Source organism: Helicoverpa armigera, chromosome 14 (assembly GCF_030705265.1).
Source record: "Helicoverpa armigera isolate CAAS_96S chromosome 14, ASM3070526v1, whole genome shotgun sequence".
NCBI lineage: Eukaryota > Metazoa > Arthropoda > Insecta > Lepidoptera > Noctuidae > Helicoverpa > Helicoverpa armigera.
The window spans coordinates 2,939,438-2,961,298 of NC_087133.1; the positions used below are offsets into that span (position 1 = coordinate 2,939,438).

Below are 21,861 nucleotides of genomic sequence, written 5' to 3' on the forward strand. Positions count from 1 at the left end.
GCTCATATAGTTCTTAAAAAAAATGGGGCTGGTGCATTGTCAGTCATTGTATTTCCTTTTGGCATACATTTCATATAAGTAGTCATTAAAAGGCTATTACTATAATATCATATTTCAGAATGTTTATAGTCAGAATCATCTTTTGGCATAGTTTTGAAATTTTTATTTTCCTGTAAGGAGCATGCAAACAAGCCTGAAGCATGCAAGCAGGCATGCAGCATGTAAGCAGGCATGCAACATGGAAGTAAGCATGCAATATGCAGCAAGCATGGCTTCTGTCACGGCTCCGGCGCTTCGTGGCTCCGGCGGTCCCATGCGAGCTTATCGTCGCAGATGATTTTCACGCTCACCACCGCAGCTTCGGCTTACTGGCCGGCAGAGCCGGCCAGCCTCAACCGCGTCGGCGAGCGTTAAAACTACCTGCTCCTCAGCTCGCAGGCCGCCTCGCCCCTCCGCGCCTACGCGGTTTTGAATTGCACTCTAGGGGTAGGGCAAACAAGACTACGTGGAGTCGGTTTTTCCAGCGATTCGTTTTCGTTACTAGCTTCAATTTTTAATACAATGTTTTTTAATTGAACTCTATCTTACTCGCTCGCGCCACTCTGTACTCCAGTGACGAAAAAGCGCGCGAAGCCGCGAACCTTTTCAGTTAATTTGTTCTGTTTTTAGAAATAATGCAATGTGACAGGATTCTTTTGTTATAATAATCATTAAATTTGCCGAGCATGGCTTCTTGAAAATTAAGACAAATATGATGAATAGGTTTTGTTGTATTTACTGGTTAATATGCGACTGGGATAGTTATTTTGCTATGAAATATGGTAAATTTGCTGTGCAGTCAGTATTAATGCTATGTATGTAGTATTTTTGTACAAGAATAAATTTAACTGTATTGCATTATAATAAAAAAAGCAATGTCATATTGATGTATAATTTCGAATTATCTGCAGTTTGAGTTTTGTTAAACATTTAGTTTATTTGTAGTGAAGTAAGTTATTTGATGTAAAAAAGAATATAAATGATGAGTATTTATTGATAGGCGATTATTTATTTGATATGCAATTTATAATATCCCGTTTCACTATATAAAGGTATACCGTGACGATACGTCGTCGATTATGCAAATCGAATCATTTATTTCCTTTTTCGTAAGAAATAAAAATGTTTATTGTAAACATCGCTGTCGATGCACTCATCACGGTATTTACACGGATTACAATCAGGTGCGGGTCACGACTACGGAAGTACAATATATATTTGAATCATTTTCGTCAAGGACATGCTGGAAGCCGATGTATGCACGTACTTATTAAGTACCAGATAAGATTCCTCGCTGTACTACAGTGAACATAATGACAGGGGACCTTGTCTCGCATCGATATCGGCTATCCTAAAGGGAAGACAAGTAGGTAAACAAGGTTTCCGTTTAAGGATTGGCAATGCATCGGCCGCCCACGTATTGTTCAGATATCGACGGAGGCGTCGCACTAAAACATTGCAAACGTTCATTCGGTAATTCGTTCATTCACGGAAGTATTTAACAACCAGTCGTTCCATGTAAATCGGTTTACTTTTAAGCATAACTTATGTGGGAATATCATATACACGAACCACTACTTATTATAAATTTATGTAGGTAAGTTTATGTACGTCCATCAACGTACCTACTCTGTTCCAATCTGATCCCAATTAACTATAAAAAACGCTGTCAACCTTTTAAAGAATCTGTGTTTTGGACATGTACAAGTTTTTTATACTAAAAACTTTGGTCTGTAAAATCACAATACCAAGAATCATTAGATAATATTTTTCATATTCATATGCTTCATTTATAAAATAAAAACAGGCTAGAAATTATGACTCTACTCTATCGAAACATCCTAACTTAAAAAAAACTGCCAGACCAAAGATATCATCACTTAACAGATAGATGATCGAGTAATGGAGTAATAAAATATGTGGTCAGAATCCTGATAAATCTTTTTCGGAGAAAGCTTTAACCTAGTAACTTAGCCTGTCATTGAATGGAATAACGAAACATTTTCACTTTCATCAATTAGCGAATAACTCAAAGGTGTTCGATGGATATCCTGCGATGAACTCTGTTAATTATTGCCATTTCATTTATTTTGATTAGATAGATCGTATCTAATAAATCCGTCAGAATGCGGGCGTGGGTGACATGAGTTCGTCAGTGGGGCGTGCTAAGCTCGGAAAGCTTAATGTTCTGTTTACGCAATCGCATATTCGCATCTCGCGTAAATTTTGATCACTTTTGTTTTCTAACATCTTCCGAGCTTGCCGTGGCCCACTCTCGACGGCCTTGATTGTTATCCACCCGCGCTGCACATTGTCTGCAGTCGTTTATCATGTGACGTGACATGATTTCCCTTTTATCAAAAAGAAATATTAGTAAGTGAAAGTTTCCTGTAAAGTTAGCGGTAACTATAAGGATAAGCAAACTGAACTTTTCCGCGTTTCGAACGATCCAAGTATTTTTCTTCTTGTAGATGAATCACTGGGTTCAGGTGCTTATGGTGACGACTGTCATTAATGCTAAGTGGTGTGCAGTACCTAGGACAGGGCTCTCATAGCTAGGGAATACCAACGCATTTACTCACTTTGCGCTGGAAAAAGCGTAAAAACCTCTGTGTGCGTGTTAAGGAAATATATATTCAATAGGTCACATGATCTACTTCGTACATTAAGTTAATGTAAGACAAAAAAAAACAATGATTCAAAATCAATGAAACAAATATTACAATTCGAACAAACTGGAAAGTACTTCTCGCACCCGGATAAAGAAAATCCGATGGGTTATTTTGATTTATAAGTTATATTTCTTCCAAGTTTTATCAAATTAGGTGTACTCAGAATAGTGGGAATTAATATGCACCTACTAGAAATTAAGTTCGTCTGAATGCATGCTCTTCACTCACAACCTACCTACATTATTGATTGTTTCAAATATGTTGCTTCTTAGATTTCTTGACTTCATATAGACATACTTACGATCAATTTACACACAAAGTATCTGACGTAGTGATACCCTGGGCGGTTTTTCTTTTACATCAGTAACTACGTGGTAGAACCCAAAAAGTAATTTCATTTGTCAAGAAGATCTTATTAAGTGTAATTTATGTATTAGGATATTTTAGAACAAAAAACATGTTTATCGTGTGATTGATAGATCACGATTTTCTTATTGGAAAGTTTTCTTCTGACCAGAATCTGGTGTAACCACCCACATGTGGAGCATTTCTAAGAGGCAGTACAATTGCCGTCTCCTTTCTAATCGCACATCACAAGTGTGACGCTGGCCCCGAATACAAATTATGGGAACAAGTAATTTCTTGTATGAAGGATGGCAGGCGTCGGTAATGTGGCTGGCGACACCTACGCGCCTCCACTTCGAAGAAACCAACAGTACGATGGAGCGACTTTCTGCCCCAATTACACGTGTCTTTATACTTGTACTTACCAGCACGTGGGCATTACTAGATTCATAAGTCTTCGATCGAAGATGCCGTGGTAGCACCATAGGTACGATTATATTCAAAGCCTGGTTAGATTCGTCATAAGAAGCGACATTTTCATCATGATTTTTAAGTCAGACTTACGAGAAACTGAATGGTCGACGACTACCTCCAATTTGTTTTGTTTATTTTTGTCTGGACAGAAGGTTGTACCAAATGCGTGAGTCACAATCGTGTACAGGATCTTTGTTGTGCTTCCGAGAAGCTCAACGGGTACGTCTTTGTGGGAAAGGTGTTTTAATGCAGGTCGGCGGACTGATTTCTCCTGTCCTGGTTACTGGACGATACAAAATTAAAAAATTATTAAACGCCTCAATTGGAAATTCGCTGAGTTAGATGAATTGTTTTTTTAGTAATTTATCCTTAATTTATTTCGAAAAATACGGTTTTGATTTGATGAAGATATTGTTTCGTCAATCCATGGTCTCATTAAAGCGCAAACTGAATTAGATTTTTTATTTATCTAATATTGGTAGAAATCCTGAAGCCTCAAGTGAAAAGCTCGGGATTCAGTGGCCATTTAAAAAAGAAATTGTAATACTTATCATGTGTAGAAAAGTCTTCCTTGTAAAAAGTAGGGCTCGTGACATTTTAAATAAAAATATATGGATTTATTGAAGTATGTAATCACACTAGTAGGTGCAGTGCAGACCAGCTGTCTACAATAAATCCCACACTTATATAAAATGTTCTTTAGGGTACTATGTATAGCCATTTGCTACTTTCGTTTGAAATCTAAATATCCGTTTTATAATAATTGCAGGGGAAATATTGTAATCCTGAACAGGACAAAATCCAAATGACGCATTTAATATCAGTCTATTTTATAATTAGTCGTAATAATAAGTACTCTTTGTTTTCCTTGTGCGCATTTGAAATGGACAGTAAATATATTAACTGAACTGTCTGTACGTACTAAGTAATATCCGTAAAATTTGCTAATGGAACCTGATAAATGGCACAAAAACCTGCAATGACCGATATACTTAATTGAAAGATGACGAATCAGTATCGAGTAATGTTCTGTTATACCTGGTTGTTTGACCCCAATGATTAATGAGGACCGTTACTTTTGACTCAGTTATTATTGCGTTATTTTTTGAAATACTTGTCGGCCTCTAATTTTCGTATAATGTCGTCAATTCAGATTCACTGAACTAGTCTTTGAAAACAAGTAAATTAGTTGAATAAACAAATTATGGATAGGTTTTTTTTGAAAGGTTATTAGACACTTTACCATAAATCAAGTAGGAAGAGGCGGTCAATCCCATAGCATCAGGAAGTATATTTATGGTTAGTATTTTGGTATGCTATTTAGATTGGTTTTTGTCTGATTCAAAGTCGTGCCTGGTAGATCAGGTTTCCGCTGTAGCACCATTTATGGCATCGTTTTAATTCGCCGTGGTCATTGCTAGCATCGCAACACTTTAAATACTCAACCTTATGTTCATGAATTGTTTCTTATGAATGCACCGCAGGGATGGCTAAGCTCAACGTCCCTTTCCTTTTAAAGAGCAAAGAGGCTGTTAATGCCAACACATGGGGACTTATGGGTTTACATGCTGTATATGCTTACATTTTTTATTTCAAACTAGGAGGTTCAATGTCTAGAAATCAGTTTAAACCAATTGAAACTAATTGGCAATCAACTGGGGCTTCTTACTCTTTGATATTCTCAGAAAAAGCGACATGGTCGGCGACCGATGGCGACCGATTTTTCTTTCGTTGGTTAGTCTAGCTGGCCTAGTAATGAACCATTTGGGTCATTGGACCTCGCCGTTTGTCGGTTACTCGCTACCGCCTCCGGTGCCATTATTTTTTGCTGCCATTTACGTGCCACCAATTGTGTAGTGACGCGGTTGCCTACAATCTTAGGTCGAGTAATGTTTTTGCTGATGACGCGTATATGTAAATACATGTGTATATACAACAATTTGCAAGTTATTTTCTCGGTCGTAACGGAGAATGTTTGATTGAGGGCTCGAACCTACCATAAAAGATTGTGTAGGTTGCTCGAAAAATCCTAACGGTTATTTTTAATTTAGGAAATCTTTGATGAATACTACTTTTATTTTTATTTGCGAACAAAGTCTGCTTTTGTTTTGTCTTACTTAATTGATTAACATCACAAAACTTTAAAAAGTTATGACGCAGTTTTTTTTAGAATTAGGTAAATGATGATTCACTTCTGATAACGCTTGTAGTAATACGTTATTCCGGAAAATAAATATTATAATGAACCTAAAACTAAATACATGAATTAAAGTCTGCATTGAGTCATGTCCTCTGTTGATAAATGTCAAAAATATGTTTGATATTGATAAGCCAACTACGTAATGACGCGAACTGCCTGGGCCCCGATTCTCCTAAGTTAATAATGTCAAAATCGAATCGCAATATGATCGTAATAGCAGTTTTAACCATATCGGGCATTCTGCTACTAATAAAAGACCAATCGTATTCGATTGACATTTGATTGGTGTGCGATTGGTCTGCTATTTTGATGATTTTGGTCTATACGGTAGTTTGCTGTACAATCATTTTGCAATCGTAAATCATTTGCAGACAAAATGATTCATTATTGAATGAAAGAAAAGGATAAAAACGTTTATTTCGAAGAAAAAATAGCGGAATGCCACATACGTTGCAATCGTAATCGAGTCGGGATTGGATCGAAGTCGAATCGAGTCGAACGTCAATCGAAGGTCGCTTAAGTAAAATTAGGAGAATCGGGCCCCAGTAGACTGCATAGTATAGTAAACTATTTCAGTTGAACTATTTACAGTATGCGATAAAGGTCAGGCAAACGTTGCAGAGCTTAAAGCCCTAAGGGGAATGAAATCATACAACCGCATAATCGTTGGCAGTGACACACATCACCACTGAATAAGCAATAATGTTCCAGTCTAGGCCATGTTTGTTTCACACATAAATAAATATTAAACGGACCGTGTCACAATATTAAACATATACTTATACATATAGGTATATAGTTATAATTATACTATAAATATGTTCACAACGTATTGGTGCTTTTAGGGTAAGCAAATTATGAGATATAATCCAAACGCGGCTTTAGTGCCAATTTCTTTTCGGTGCCAAAGACTTGAAGAACAAAGTGCAAGTCAGATTATTTTATTTACTCTCTAGAACATGTTCTCTGTATTTATATTTCTTAGTAATAAAACGTAGGCAGCAATAATTTATGTTCAGCTCGACAGGCTATTAATTCAATTTGTTTTCAATATCAACTCTCTTCAACTTTCACCCATATTCGGCAACCAGCATAATTACTTCTCGTGTATATTTATTTTATAATACATTAAATTATTTTCCGGACACCTGAAATTGTATATTGAACGACGATGTTATTGGGTTATTGAAAAGGTTTGGAAGAATTGTGAACAACTTTTTTTTTATCTAGAAACGTGTATGAGATTTTAGATACTTTAAACTGTGGAACCAGCTAGGGTAGTGCTTATCGAGTCAATTACTCTATAAGGTTTCGTGATTTATTTGCATTATGACCGACACTGTTTTAAGCTAATGAAGCCTGCTTAACCGTGATACTCTTTTTCTCATACAGTATTTGCTATTTTTAATTTTGCAGGAGTGGCTGGACATACCTCTACATTATTATTTTTGCTAGCCCCATTAAGAATGCTGTGATAAACTTTGTAAGGAAACTGACTTCGTTTATCCATCTGTAAAAAACAATCAATAAATGCCCCAATCATTCTGTTTATTACACATAGTCAATATTATAAGCAAGTTATAATTTTTCAGTGGCCCAAATACATAATAATGTTGTGTTGATTTGTTGAAGTGGTTTCGAAACCAACACGACCTTCTGTACCCCGGTTCGCTTGATGTGTTCATGATTTATGTGTTATTATTTCATTTAAAATGTGTTTTTATATCATAATTAACGTAACGTTTTTATGGCCAAGGTTCACCAAAGCGTTATTAACAAAATCATTTTTGTTTCAGGTAATTATCAATTATATCGCATAGCGCAACGAAACGTTTAAGGTGAGATATCCCACATGCTCCACGACGCAAGGCTAGCAATCCAATCAATACAAATATTAAACGAAAATAATTTGGTTTGCGTTTATAGTTCCAGTTAATATTAATCTGTTCATGACACAATCACTCGCTGCAGTCGCTAAACAAAAGACAGATGACTAAAAACATTTTTGTGTTAACGAGAGAAATCGGGTTACGCGCTGTTGGATCAACAACATTAAAATTTTATATTTATTGTAATAATGTATTGTATAATTCTCCTGATTTAGGTATTTTCTTCGTAAATGATTGTTGCGTAATTAATAGGCACCTTCTAATCTACAGAAATTACCTTTATTCATTTTATCATTGAGAATTGAATAGGCATATTCTTACTATCAAAAGGAGATTATTTATATTTTGTCTTTCTACTGGTAGCATAAATATAGGTATACATGAATACATATATATATATACACATAACGGATAGCACACAGTTTGGTTGGCAACTGTTATAAACTTGTACTGGAATAGTGCAGTCAGTCGGTCGGATGCAAGCGTGCGCTCGGGCCTGCCGGTCGCTAGTGTATCGGCATCTCGTCGTTGTTGTAGCGAAGGTCAGTGCTCCTGCGATTCAGGCCGTAATGCTCTCGCGATAGAGTCACTAGTGGTGGACCGCAGGAGAGAGGCGGCGGTAGCGGTGGGGTCCTCGCATCGGGCCGCCGCGCGTTGCCTCCCTTCAGTCAGTTTAGTCGCAGCGGTGCACGCACACCGCACGCAGTTCTCGCGCTCGCAACGAGAAGGTATGCACGGACCGGCCCCGCCGCCGCCGTCGCTATCGAAACGCACTCGCTTCCGGTGGCTGCTCGCCTTCCAACAACCGATCCCCGCTGTCCTACGCGACGCGTATCTTATTTTGTCACAAAGGCTGCATTACAAGCATTAAATATCCTGGGCTTTATGCCGCTTGGTTGGTTACAGCCACCGAATGCGTCTGCTCAACGGTACACATGGTTATACTCAGTGATCACGGTTCAAACAAGTGTTATGCTAAAATGTGTTGAACTAATTCAATAATCATACAAGTGTTACTCCATATATTTCCTTAATATCACAACAAGAAATCCCATTAATACGTTTATAAACATAGTGTGTTGTTATCTCGTGCTGTGTGTTCAATAATAAAGCCTCTAGTATCATTCAAATCGTTGTCATTTTCTGAAGCGATTATTAAGTTTGTTGGATCAGTGAAAAGTCACGCTAAATAAATGGTCATAAATCATTCATTTTGAAGACCCAAATTCGTGTCTCAATAACGTACTTGTGTACTTAATGTCTGTATAATCTTACAAAAGTGAGACAATCTTGCCCCAGAAAACTTGTTTGTATAGTGATATGTTTGTATCGATGCAGCTGGAATTGAGACAGGCTAGGATGTGTCGGTCGCAGGCCATATGGCAGCAACGCCACTATCCATATTAGGGATGCCAACCAAGGCGACACTTGTTGCACATATACGGCAGAAATGCTCTACAAATCTAGTGACGTCTTATCACTATCGTTTAATAGATTCCTCTATCACACTGACTAATGTTCATAAATATTAACGATGCATTCGTCCGATGTTTTTGTTACGTTTAATGATGTGCGTGCGGTTGGCGTGATCGATGTATAACTGCATGCAAGATAAGGTAGGGCAGCTGTTCGTGAGTGCGTTATGCAAGCAGGCTGGTAAGCTGAGCGGTCGGTGGCGCACGGGGCGGTTCGTTGACCAGTGCGTTGTCCCGCCGCTCCGCCGCGCCGCCCACCGCGAAGGTCGCGGCCCACAGTCCGCCGACATGTCCACGACCTGCAGCGAATGCGAATACACGTGAAAATAACACACTATTAGGAGAACCCTGCAACATTATCATTATTTCAACACATTTTAATTTTCCACATTCTTTACAGGTAGAGTCGATATGTGTTCAGTGTGCTCTGTGCTAAAATAATTTTATTGTGAAGAATAATAAGTTTTAAGACTTGTCTGGAAATTTTGATCTCAAAATGGTGACTTCGAGAATACCGGCTTATTCTCTGAGTTCGGAGTTCAACAGGGAGTTCAGAAGTTTCCGCATAACGCGAGCCACACCACGGTCGACTCTGTATGCTCCCGCTATTGTTCCTATACACGAGTACCCGAGGGTTAGCGTACATGAGCGACGGGAGGCGCTTAAAGCTGCGCTAGCAAAAGCATGGTCTTCCAAAAGTAGTGAGAAGAAGAAGCACGACACGTGGACCGTTCCCTCTGAGCAAAGCAGAGCTGGTATCACGGCGGCAGATTTCACCGCTAAATCACAGTACAAGAATGGAGTCAACGGCGATATGTCGCGTGTTGCTATTGTCAAACATGAATTCGAGAGCAAGGATGCCGAACGGACAGAGCCTGTAGAAAACAGGACTGACAGCCAGCCTGCGAGCTTTACATACAGCCGTGTTAATGGGAACGGTATCGATATACAAGAAACACTTAAAAAGGGCTGTGATAAAGGTTTACACAATAAAGATTTAAGTTATAGCGACTATCTAAATAATGTTCCTAAATGTAAAACTAGTTTTGAAAATAACTTCCTCAAACAAAGCCACGAGGAACGCTATAGCAAACGAAATGGTTACGATGCCGCGACTAAACGAGTTGATAGAGACATCAACTTAAACAATGTCGAATACAGTAGCCTGAACGGCGACACGTACGATTCTTTGAAGTATTCGCGAACAGCGAACGGAACTGAATCGGTACAATATAAAAATTACGGTAAGGTAGACACCGTTAAAAGCAAATTGCTCAGCATAGATAGTCCCAAAAGCGTGACGTCTTGCAATGGAGAGAAATTAAATGGATACGCTGGTTTGGAGCGGCGCAGTGCTAAAGAACAACAGCGGCCTTTGACGAGCGGTCCCAAGGCGCTCGTGGATCAGAGGCTCGCCGAGCGCCTTGAGGTCAAGGTAGCTGAACTACCCGCTCTCTACCGGGGTGTAGATTCCTGGACACCGAAGTCTGCTGCATTCCAGAAGAACATGCGCGAGCACGAGTGGAGCGTTTCGTATGTACCCACAACACCAAACATGATGAATCCTCACTAACCGGTCCTTCCCTTATCACAACATACTTATAGGTTATCGTTAAACCCAATACCTAAGGTTTCGTGTGTGTTGAGCATCGAGCGCATTGAAGTTACACTAAATACGTTGGAGCGAGTTTATACCATGCGATTATAAATAGGAAAAAAAAAGCCCGCACGACTCGCTAGTCGGCATCTCGAGTGCATCGACTTACCACTGGCCCGGCCGAGTGCAGCGAGAGCAAGCTTTTACGTTTGGAATAGAATTTGTCAACATTGAGCTTAGATAAATGATAACCAGTTGACTTTCTTCGTATGTTCTAGAGTTCTAGTACAAGTACGTAACAGTCTACCAAAGTGCAGTTATTTCATATCAGTAGAAATATGTTATTAATTACGTAGAACAACCTTTCACTTTGCACATGTCATCCATCAGACACGCAGAGTGTTTACACATTTTATAAAATTTATAATGTAGGTTTATCTGTATCATTAGTGGTATGTCCGACATTCGTTCGTCTTTCGTAGACAGCTGTACCGTTATTACTGTACGGAGTATTCGCTAACTGTTTCTGTAACAATTGTTTTTACTCAAGTTTTCTCTGACCCTGACCATCATAAATACAAAAGGAAATAGGCATTAATTTGATTCCAAAAGCTTTTATTATATCTACTTGTTAGAAGTATGACAGTAGTGGCGAGGGTCGGAGGACTGGTTGTGCAAAACCATTGCACAACTCACCGTGAGTCACCACTGCTGCGCTTTATCCTATCCTGCTAGCGGTTGCTTAATCTCTTTGCTCATTAACGCCATGTGGATACTATGTTAGATTCTAAAATAATACCAACAGAAAAACAAACCATTAAGTACAAGCAATTTTGTTTTGAAGCCACTATCGAGCTGACTGCGACCTCCATTCGAGCACGTTTACATAGACTCGTAATTATCATTTTCAGGTCGTATAACTGTTCTTTCACTTGCGCTATTATGTTTGAAAATACGCAAGAGTATTTTTCAATGTGTGTCGGTGCAATAGATATTTGTGTCATGTATCATCATAACTCAAACACATCAAACATAACAAGCACACATTCTACAAATTCGTGGGCGCCAGGCGTAGCCATAGCTTAAAAGATTCGTCTCGTTAGCGTTCACAGTGAATGTTTCAAGGTCCTGTCCTGGTTTATGCGCTCGCAAAGGATTTGTCAACTTGGTAGGCGTTATGACGTAATTACAACTTATTGTTTTCGGTTCCTTCCTTCTTCTAAAAACGTAGTGATAAAACAATACTGATCAAATTAAACATGCGTTGGGTCACTAATTTGCGGCCACGAAAAGCTTTTCATCTATTGTTCCTAAACCACTTTTTACAAATACGTTAGAAATTGAGAATACTGTCGCCATGCCACTTATATTGACAATAATGACATCAAATAGCAAACCTAAACCACGAAAGAAAATAATGCTTCAAGCGGACATGTTCTTGTATCAAACACTATTTTCTACTATACTAGCGAAAAGATGGTTACAGTAATCAAAAACACATCAACATTGAAGAAATGCTTTATTGCTAAAAAAATACTTTTTTTCTGTCAACATTTTGTTCATGTGAAACTTTTCAATCATTCATGAACGTGCGTCGTAAAAGCTAGTCAATTTCATAATTATTTGGTGAGTCTGTCTTTCATAATGTCTTTATGCGTTAGTGCCCCGGTCACGTACACTAATAAATGCCAAAACGTTTAATGCGGCTTTCACGTCAGGCCGTGTATTTTTCGTAGAAGTTAACTAATCAAAAATAAATATTTATGTCTGGACATGACTATCTTAGTAGAGGACCATATGAGGTTTAATTTATGCTAGACTAAAACACAAGAAAGTTTGATTTATTACTTTCTAATTTATTACATGCTAGACTAGATCTGTTATCATAAATTACTTTATTCAAAACCATATGTGGCTGATATACAGTTTTTGGATTATCATCATCATCTGCTGAATACTGGCAATAAATGTATTCCTTCAATGCAGTTGTTTAAAAAATAGAAACATCATTTCGGTGAATCATATTTTACGTTAGTTCAATATCTGACTAGCTATTTTGGAATTCAATGAATGGGCACCTCTTTCTTATACATACATTATTGTTTTAAATGATTCTATATATTTGATTCATGATTGGTGGGTATGGATGAATGACATACAAAACTTTGCAAAGTTTTGTAGTGTCTGCTTTACAGTGTCTTTGTCAAGTTATATTTCGGTGTAAAAGTCTCGTCAATGTGTACATGACGTGGATTTGCTTTGACTCTGTCGTGTCCATCATCAGGTCGGGTCTAAACATTCAGGGCCTTACTACAAAAACTTTAAACCCTGTTTTACACTTGTCTAATAAAATTTTGGCTGCAAAATGAACCATATGTCAACGTCATAATTTGTCATTTTTTTAGACAAGGCATAAACTGACGTTTAAAAGTTTTTGTGGTAAGACGGTCAAAGTTTTGTAGAATTAACCGATATTCGAAAGTAACACTTGATTTCGCAGGGACCATCTTGGTAGCATACCCATGTATATAAAAAAAAACATCAATATTGGTACATCAATGACGGAGTTATCCGCGAATCCACTTAAAAATATATTCGCGGTCGAATCGAGAGCCTCATTCTTTTTGGGAAGTCGGTTAAAACGTCTCTTGATTAAAGTAAATACAACAAAGTTGAAATCATGCGCATGTCGATTTAGTTAAGTTTACTGGTTTTTAGCTTGCCATCAGGCCCTAAAAACGTCAGTTTCCAGTCTGTAACGTATTTGCTTTCCTAGGTCTTACGCCCCATTTATTTATTTTTTATTAAATTCATTCATTAAAAATGATTCTGATTTTTGCTTTCGCTCGTACAGTAGCGACGTATTTTATGCTTGTCATTGACCTGACGAAAAGTGGTGCGGGCGAGTGATTAGTTGTGGCTGCAGCGTTGACATGGTTCACAGTAATCGCTCATCCGGCGCGGCCTTGTCAGTGTGTCGAGTGTCCGCTTTGGCTGAACACGGTTTAATTATAACACCATAATTAAAGTAATTACTCTTCAAAGAAAATCAAAAGATCAAGTCTCTTAAATGGTCAATGTTCGCGATATATGGGTGGCTGTCGGATTATTGGATAAAAACAATATGCACCGAAATGTCGAGCAGTGGATCCTTGACCGGGCAGTGTTCGTGTCACGTTGCAGACTTCGGCTTTCGATTTCGTAACCGAGCCCGCAGTGTGCACTGGCTGACCGATCGATTATGGTCATTGTGCCAGAGGCGTTCCACTCTCGCTGCGATTTTGCGTGCTCCGTTGCCTCTCTGACCTTTGGACGCCTTGTCATTTGTGCCAATTTCCATACTTGTGTAGTGTCACACCTTAAAAACAATTAAGTGAAGCCGAAACCGCTCGCGTTAACGTATCCTAACTAATAGGTTAAAAGAAAGTAAAATTACGAAACAAAGTATAAGGAAATACCAGTGAAACAGTAAACATACAGAGATGATTCAATACGATACACGTGTTGGGTATTTCTAAATATAAAGAACCGTTGTGTGAATACCGTTCGTTGTTGCTTGAACGTTGACCGCATTGCAAATTAATGTTTCCCTTTAACGCTTTTTCATCAAGTGTATTGGTACAATTTCCGTAATGTTGTTGCGCCTTGCGTCAGTCTTGTAACGCAGAGGGCACTGCTGAATACATAACTTGTTATAAGCAGGAACTTAAAACATAAAATAAAAACATGTTTACTTGGTAAACGAGACAAACAAACTTTCTCAACAAATTTTCTACCAATATTGACAAGCAATATAATCGCGAGACAGCTGAGCGGAACCCAAAATACACGTTGTGAAGACATACACACAAGTCGCGAATTATACCCAAGTCGCTTTCACCTTCAACTGCCACCTCGGATAGTAATTAAAGAGTCCCTCGACCGTCGGTCCCCGCTCAGAGTAAAGGAAACTCTAAAAAAGGAATTTCACTAATTAAAGCTAAAGACAGTAGTTGAATTTTAAAGGCTAAATACGAATGTGCTATTAATTAGAGAGATAAGTTTGGAGTTCACTCAGTGACGTGTAATACAGGTTTCACTGGTTTTAGAATTTTATGAAATAGCCGGTTCTGAGCAGCTTACGTTTGTGAGTGGCCACATGAAGACTCGAATCTATAATGTTATGTCGTTGATCGAAAGTGAATGTTCCGGTGTTTGTTATTCACGACGGAGTCCGTCTCGTGTGACGTGCGCCGCTTTGTAAACACTGATACCACCATCGAGTGCCTTCTTTAAATAAAAGTGACACACGTTGTGCAATCATTTGATATTCGCGACGAATCGAAGCGACACTGGTTGACACAGCATGCAATACAGGAAACCATTATTTCTTGATTCCATAAGAAGAAAGTGTTTACTCGTAGAATTCAAATTCTCAATTCAGAAGAATTCTCTTAAAAAGGGAATAGTAGATTTTTAATTGGACGAAAAGATGAAGAGTAACGATCCATCCGGAAATGGCTTAAAATATGCATGCGAATTTCAAGAATAGGGTAGCAAATTAAATCTTAGCCAATTCGGATCAAACAAACATTGTAACCACCAGAACACTGTTCTTCTACAGACGCCAGCAGTCAATATATCGCTGTAAAATTTTACCATATTAACTTTCCACTAATGTGATTGTGTGATACGGTTGAAAATGTATTGAAAAATTATTCAGATTGAGGTAGGATGAGCTGTAGTTGTCTGTTAATTAGGCAACATTGAACAGAATCGAGAAATCGCTAAGTTCTTGATGTTCTTTCAAAACATATTCAAACCCATAATATGATGAACCACAGACGCGCGTGTGTAGTACAGGCAAGAATAAATATGCTTTGACGGTAGCTAAAATTACCCCGTGTAAAGGATTATGTTTACAATTAACCAATTATGTTTGCTCGTGAACAAATTCCGTAGGTGCTTCCTCATATTAAAATGAGCTCTTAATTAAAAATCGATCACACCTCGCTAAACAATAAATAAAACTTATATAAAATTTCACTATCCTTATCGTTCCGTCCGCAATGAATAACCTTGTGTTAACCGCCCACAAAAAAAAGGCAAACCATATAATACTTTTGATTTTGGAAGAAATGTTACTTTTTCGTCATAAAAATACCTATACTTAATCAAAATTAAAACTATTTGTGTCAAAGTATTAATATGTATGGTCTTCATACGAGACTGTGAAGGTCTATAAAGCCTAGAAACTATCAAGCATTCAAGTTCAACTTCTCGTATGGCGCTAAACAATGTGACATTAAGCGCGACATATGAGAGACGCCCGCGCACGCCGCCAGAGCGCCTGCTTCGTAACGATACAAACTGTTTAAGGAATTTTATCTTAGATAGCTCAATTCCTTTATAAAATTTATTAAACAATATAAACCATATTGATATAATTCGATTGTTCACAAAAAAATGCATTTGCTACCCTTGAATAGTCCTTTGCCGAAACATTCTACCACAATCGGATCGGAGAGCGTGTTAGCTTTTTGTCCTGTCCGGAAATATTGAAATTAATAATTATTAAAAACTCAAAGAACATAATGAACTAGTTGCAATACGTCAAATTATCAATTAGAAAATATCACAAATACCCTATTAAGTAATTATTGGATTAAGCAGTAAATATGCAGTATGCAGAAGAATTAAAAAAAAACAACATTTATCATTAAAACATTTTTCTCCTGTCGACGTTCTTATGATCTTAAACTACTTTCTGTTTTAAAGCATAAAACATTTTACTGGTATGATGAGTGAAATAGTGATAACAATGTCAGGAATTATAATTGGTCGTAAATGTTTCTAATGTGCAAACGCGACGCAATAATTTCGTATAGCTTACTTTCGCAACTGCATGGTTCGATCGTTAGCCGCTAGATGTCACTAATGATAACGTTGCTGAATTTTTGTATGAGAGTATTCGTATGAAATCTAAATATACACAGCAGTAGAGTTACACAAACATGTATTTTCTGCATTATCTTGTGCGTATACGTATATATATCCATTGCGACTAGGTAAACCAATTATGTTCATTTAATTCTATTAGACCGCGTCCCTCATTCTGCATTCTTATGTTATTTTCAATTGGGTCTTACTAGAGATAAGTTGCACGTTATAAGTTGTAGGATTTATCAAGTTTGTGAGGTCCCGGTTCTCCGTTTTTAAGGGTAGGTTTAATCTACAATGGTACTATTCGTAATGGGAGAGAAGAGCGCGAGTTTAACAATCGTTGATAAAAGCATAGTATGTAGCCCTCAAAGTTTACGCGTCTGCTGGTAAGTTATCCTTAGATAAAAGTGATCATCCTAAATTATTCCATCAGCTTTTGATTGATTTCAGTTTGATTTTGCCTTTATTTATAGAATAACGTTACAATGATCCATTAACTACTATTTATGTCAAAGAATACAAGCGTCAATCGAGCGGTGATTTCTCATAGACGATGACATTGTGCCAATGACGTGGAGGTTTTGATTGTCCGCTTGTTAGGCTGTGACGGTGGCGGTGTTTTGAAATGAACACTTGATTGTACGTCGCTTTACTTGAGCCGCTGTATCTTGTTCACCGCGAGCTGACAGCGCTGGCAGTGTGTCGGCGACCGCAGCTCAGATCGGGTCCTCGCCGACTGTCAGCAAACAGCTGCTCACACGAGTCAAATACTGTTCAGTGCCTTTTTGTAAACATCTCAACAACTTTATCTGTGTTGTCAACTGCTCCTAGTAACGCTCGCATAAAAAGTGATTACCTTTAAATGTTCAAGTGACCTTGACTGTGTAGCCTCTACCGATGATATTAGTTGTGTTAAACTGTTAGCGTAATAGCAGGGTGCGGTAACAGAATTTACTAGAGTTAAACTTTATACATAACTCGATGAAAAATGCACCTATCGACAACCCATTTAAAGAGAATATTTAATAGGTCAATTAATAGAGATTATAGATATTGGGCACCGTTAAAGACTTAGGCACGGGTCAGAGGCGGTGGGCTGCTGTGCGGGCGCTGCTGAGCGTTTGCTGCCTGCCGCCACCTGACCACCTCGCACAGCTGTTAGATCCACATTCTGCTCATGGAAAACGCTCGCCAACGTTAGTAATGCCTCGGCCAAGAAAGCTCTTAATAAACGCACACGGACCTCACCTAAACGTTCGTTGCATACGTTACACTTTCTTGTCCTATTCACTAACCCTACAGCCTACCGATCGATGATTTCACAGCTCGGAGCACTCGTGGAGGCGGAGAAATGAACGTTCCAAACGGTCACATCACCGGCGTTCACCAACTTCACACAGGCGGAGGAGACATCACCGCGACGAGTCCTCCCCACGTTCACCCCCTGAACAGGTGAGTCCTACGGTTTCTTTTTTAAACTTAGAGGAAGTGCGAAAGGATGGTGTGATTCGTAATATCCAAACCTCGCCAAAACCACAAAAAGTGTCCACCCGTAAACCTGTCTTCTCCTCACTAGCATAATACATGTAGTACATCGTAAGCAACGTGCGGAACCAGAATAAAGCGTAAAACGTCAGCGTGCCTGTTTGGGATTACACGCGGGACGGGTTTGGCTTGCGAGTGCGCGTGCGCCTTCGCCCGTGAAGATGTGCGCGAGAGACGGCGACCTCCTCGCGCTTGCGCCCGTTCTATTTGTGTTCGCCTTCGTCACTCGGAACGCCTTCAGTCAGTCGCAAAGCTGAGCCGGCCGCCCGGCGCGTCTCTGGCGCGCTGAAATAGTAGTCCACCGCGTCGGGCTGTGGGCGGCCTGTCCCCGGAGCCATGGCTGCCCAGCCGCCGCGTCCACCCCCCAATAACCTCCTGTTCTGCGGACCCCCACCCGCCCTTCCGCACGTGTTATTACTACCTAGTGATGCTGCATGTGACAACGGTGACCCCCAAGTTGCATCCAGCACGACCAGCCAAACAAACGATGTGGATGCCTTACACGAAATAAACAACGTGGGTGTGCCAACTTACGAAGGAGTGTACGATGATGAAGTAGAACTTATCGAAGGCGGCCCAAAAATTGATTATCAGTTGCCACCAGAAAGCTATTTACGAAGAACTCATAGTTTTGACGTATCGGATATTTACGCTGCAAATATCGCTCACGAAATAGACTCACGCGTCTTCCGACATAGACGATCTGAACCTGATTTATCTAAGTACGGATTATTTGCTGAAGTGACAGTGGAATGCACGCCTATACAGCCTCCCCCGCTTGTGCTCAACAACCCATTCTACGACGGTTCGTATGCACTAGATTCAAGGCAATTAAACCCAAATGTGGTGATGCTGCCAGAAAACTACCTAGCTTTTGAAGATTCGTTCGTTCCTTCGTGGGATTACAAACCGGAATATATAAACCCTGAACTGTATTATGATGGATTGCCTTTAATTCCTTCAAATGACCCCTGGTCCGTTTATTGTAATGAAAATGCTGCTTTCGAATATTATTCTCCTAATTTTGAAGCACCGTTACAGGAAGATGGTGTTCATTATACACCCCTAACGGATTTAGATTATGCTATACCACAGTATATGAGTTTACCAGTGGTCGAACAAGCTAAAATGGAGAATTATGTTAACAACAGCACTTTTAAATCAGAGGAAAACAATCCGGATAGTGTAAATGAACCAGGTGACAAAAATAACAACGAAACCAATACACAAAAAACTGATGTTCCAATGTCAACTGTTACAGTGAACGATGTGGTTAGTGGAGATGCAAAAGTTAGTGCCATTGACTCTTCTGGTAATAGAGAATCGTCTACTCAAAGTGAGGAATCGTTGAATGCTGATATTTCTAACGATGTGACATCTAGTTTAGCTTTTGTTCCAAGTAGTAAAAGTTCACAGAGACCTGATGATACAGACGATACAAGTGACGACACGTCTCCGTGTTCTACAGATTATCACGAGGCGTCCGCGCTAGATTTAGTTCAAAGTCTCGAGGAGCTTTCTTGTTGTGATAGTACTGATTTCTCCCAAAGTAGAGATGACGTTTCGCCGACTATTCCAGAGTTACCCAAACCAAGTAATGCTGTGGCAATAATAGAAAATGAAAATATGCACAATGCTGCAGTTATATCTACAACTACTGCTTCAAATCTACCTCTAAACCAATTGCCATCCATTCCATTTCACGAACAACTACCAACGCAAGTACCTCCTATTCAAAACAGTAAAGCACAAAAAGAACAACCAAAAACAAATGTAAGATTAGAACAAATCCCACAAACGTTAGAACTTGATAAAAAAATTATACCTGTCCCTGAAGTAGAAACAAATAAACCAAAAGAAACGTCACATAACAAAACGAATCAGCAATTGCCAGAACCACAACTCCATAACCATAGTTCTAAGGTTAATGATCAAACTTTGAAAATAACACAACAGCCACCTCTGGTTCCACCTGCGGTGCCCACGTCATGGCTGGCTCCAAGACCACCAGCTTGTGTTACTCAAACAAATGTAGCGCATCCGCCGCAGATACGTGTTCAGAATGTCGAAGGCATTGTGTCAGATTTGCAGAAGAGCCCTAAGGTTGCCTCCCAGCCACCTGTGAAAACTCAGCAGCTCGCACTAGAGCCTCAGCCTTCGTGCTCCTTCACGCCACAGCAACCAACACACAGCGCACCGCTCAAACCAGAAAAGCAACCTAAAGAAGTAGAGGTCAGCCTTAAAATCATTTATCATTTAACAAATATTAAAGCATTACACTTGGTGTTAAATTAAATTTGTTATATGAAAAGTAACTGCGCCACGCGCTGCCAGCGCGCGTGTATTGAGAGCAATGTGCATCTATTTTAGCATATATTATTAGGTCAAGGATTTAATTTATCACTATCCTCCCAAACAATTGAGGAGCTGTCTACAAATCCTGCTAAAAACTTCCTTATTGGTAAATTAGTAGCCTTTTAACTGTTTTCTATATCCAATCCTCCATATTAATTTATCTTGTGATTTTAAGATGTTTTTAACGTCTGCTGCATGGATTTCCGTATGAAAATATTACTGTTAATTACCTTTTGAACACAGACATAACGAAGCTTGTAATAATTGTAAAAATAACTTTCATCGAATAAAACAATGATTTGTAATTTGCTAATCTGTAATAAACAACGTTATAATTATGTGTATGGTGTACTAAAATAGTAACAGCAGCTGGCACGATCTATTTGATTCCAAAAGCGATCGATAGATGGCGCCGCGTGTAGTTGTTCTCGCGCAGAAAACATGAACGACGCATGCGCACAGAAATAGTAACGCGCTGATCACCTTCACCTAGGAGAGACAACCGTCACGCATTCTGTTATGATAACACTGCATGATTTAGTTAAATATTGACTGAACTTTCGCGATTGATAAACCTAAGACAAAAAAAATACCCACGTCAGTCGTGATTAGAACTACGTCAAATTTTCTGTAATAGTAAACGATTTCATTTCAAACGTGAGTAATTGTCACAGTAAGAGTTTGTAATAAACAGATCGTAGAAATCGCGAGTCATACATGATACGTTTGCCTAATGAACACTCATCAAGAGGCGTGCTTCTCAATTGTTTTGAATTGCGAAACCAAAACTAAATTGTAGCTTGTTGAATCCGGATCGAATCAGACGTGGTCCATATTATACATTGTAGGAAAAATGTAAAGCCGTAATTATGAAATAAGGGTATTGTGAACGTTATTTTATTACTGGAGCTAGGAAAATGCTGAAAAGATTTTGGATAAACCAAAACGATCCAAACACACTGAATAAAATTCATTGCCAATAGGTAGTTTTCATTAATATTATTTAAAAAAAAAACAAAACCTCGAAATAGAAAAAGATAACATAAAAAAGTTTTGGAACCAATTGCGCTTTGCCCTTCTATCTACGTATGCAAAGTTAGATAAGAAAGTACCAATATCAAACATGATGTGCCACTTTCGACCCACTCCAGAGGGATGTAAAACGCAATGTAACAATCCCAAGCGCATGTATATTGGAAAAAATATAATTTGACATAATACCTCAGATAACATTGCATCACCTAATGTGATGACATTTAGGTAAATCGGCCATCCATAATTTGGAAAGTTCCCTGTTATACCGTTTATAATTTTCCTAATAACGCGACATATACACGCTTGTTTGTCA

The 21,861-nt window shown here is 38.8% G+C and overlaps 1 protein-coding gene across 7 annotated transcripts in view; it reads left to right on the forward strand.

Moving 5' to 3' along the window:
* Doa (Darkener of apricot) overlaps positions 1 to 21,861 on the forward strand; it is a 53,452-nt gene that overhangs the window by 17,394 nt on the left and 14,197 nt on the right. For 2 of the 7 annotated variants that reach the window (XM_021335964.3, XM_021335965.3), the window contains one exon: positions 17,939 to 18,065. In XM_021335964.3, coding sequence (XP_021191639.2) covers positions 17,939 to 18,065 — 127 coding nt within the window. Of the gene's footprint in view, positions 1 to 8,193; positions 8,348 to 9,494; positions 10,628 to 16,609; positions 17,000 to 17,674; positions 17,810 to 17,938; positions 18,066 to 18,090; positions 20,391 to 21,861 lie in introns of those variants that run through there. The other 5 variants (XM_021335962.3, XM_021335966.3, XM_064037711.1 and 2 more) reach the window with 5 other exon arrangements.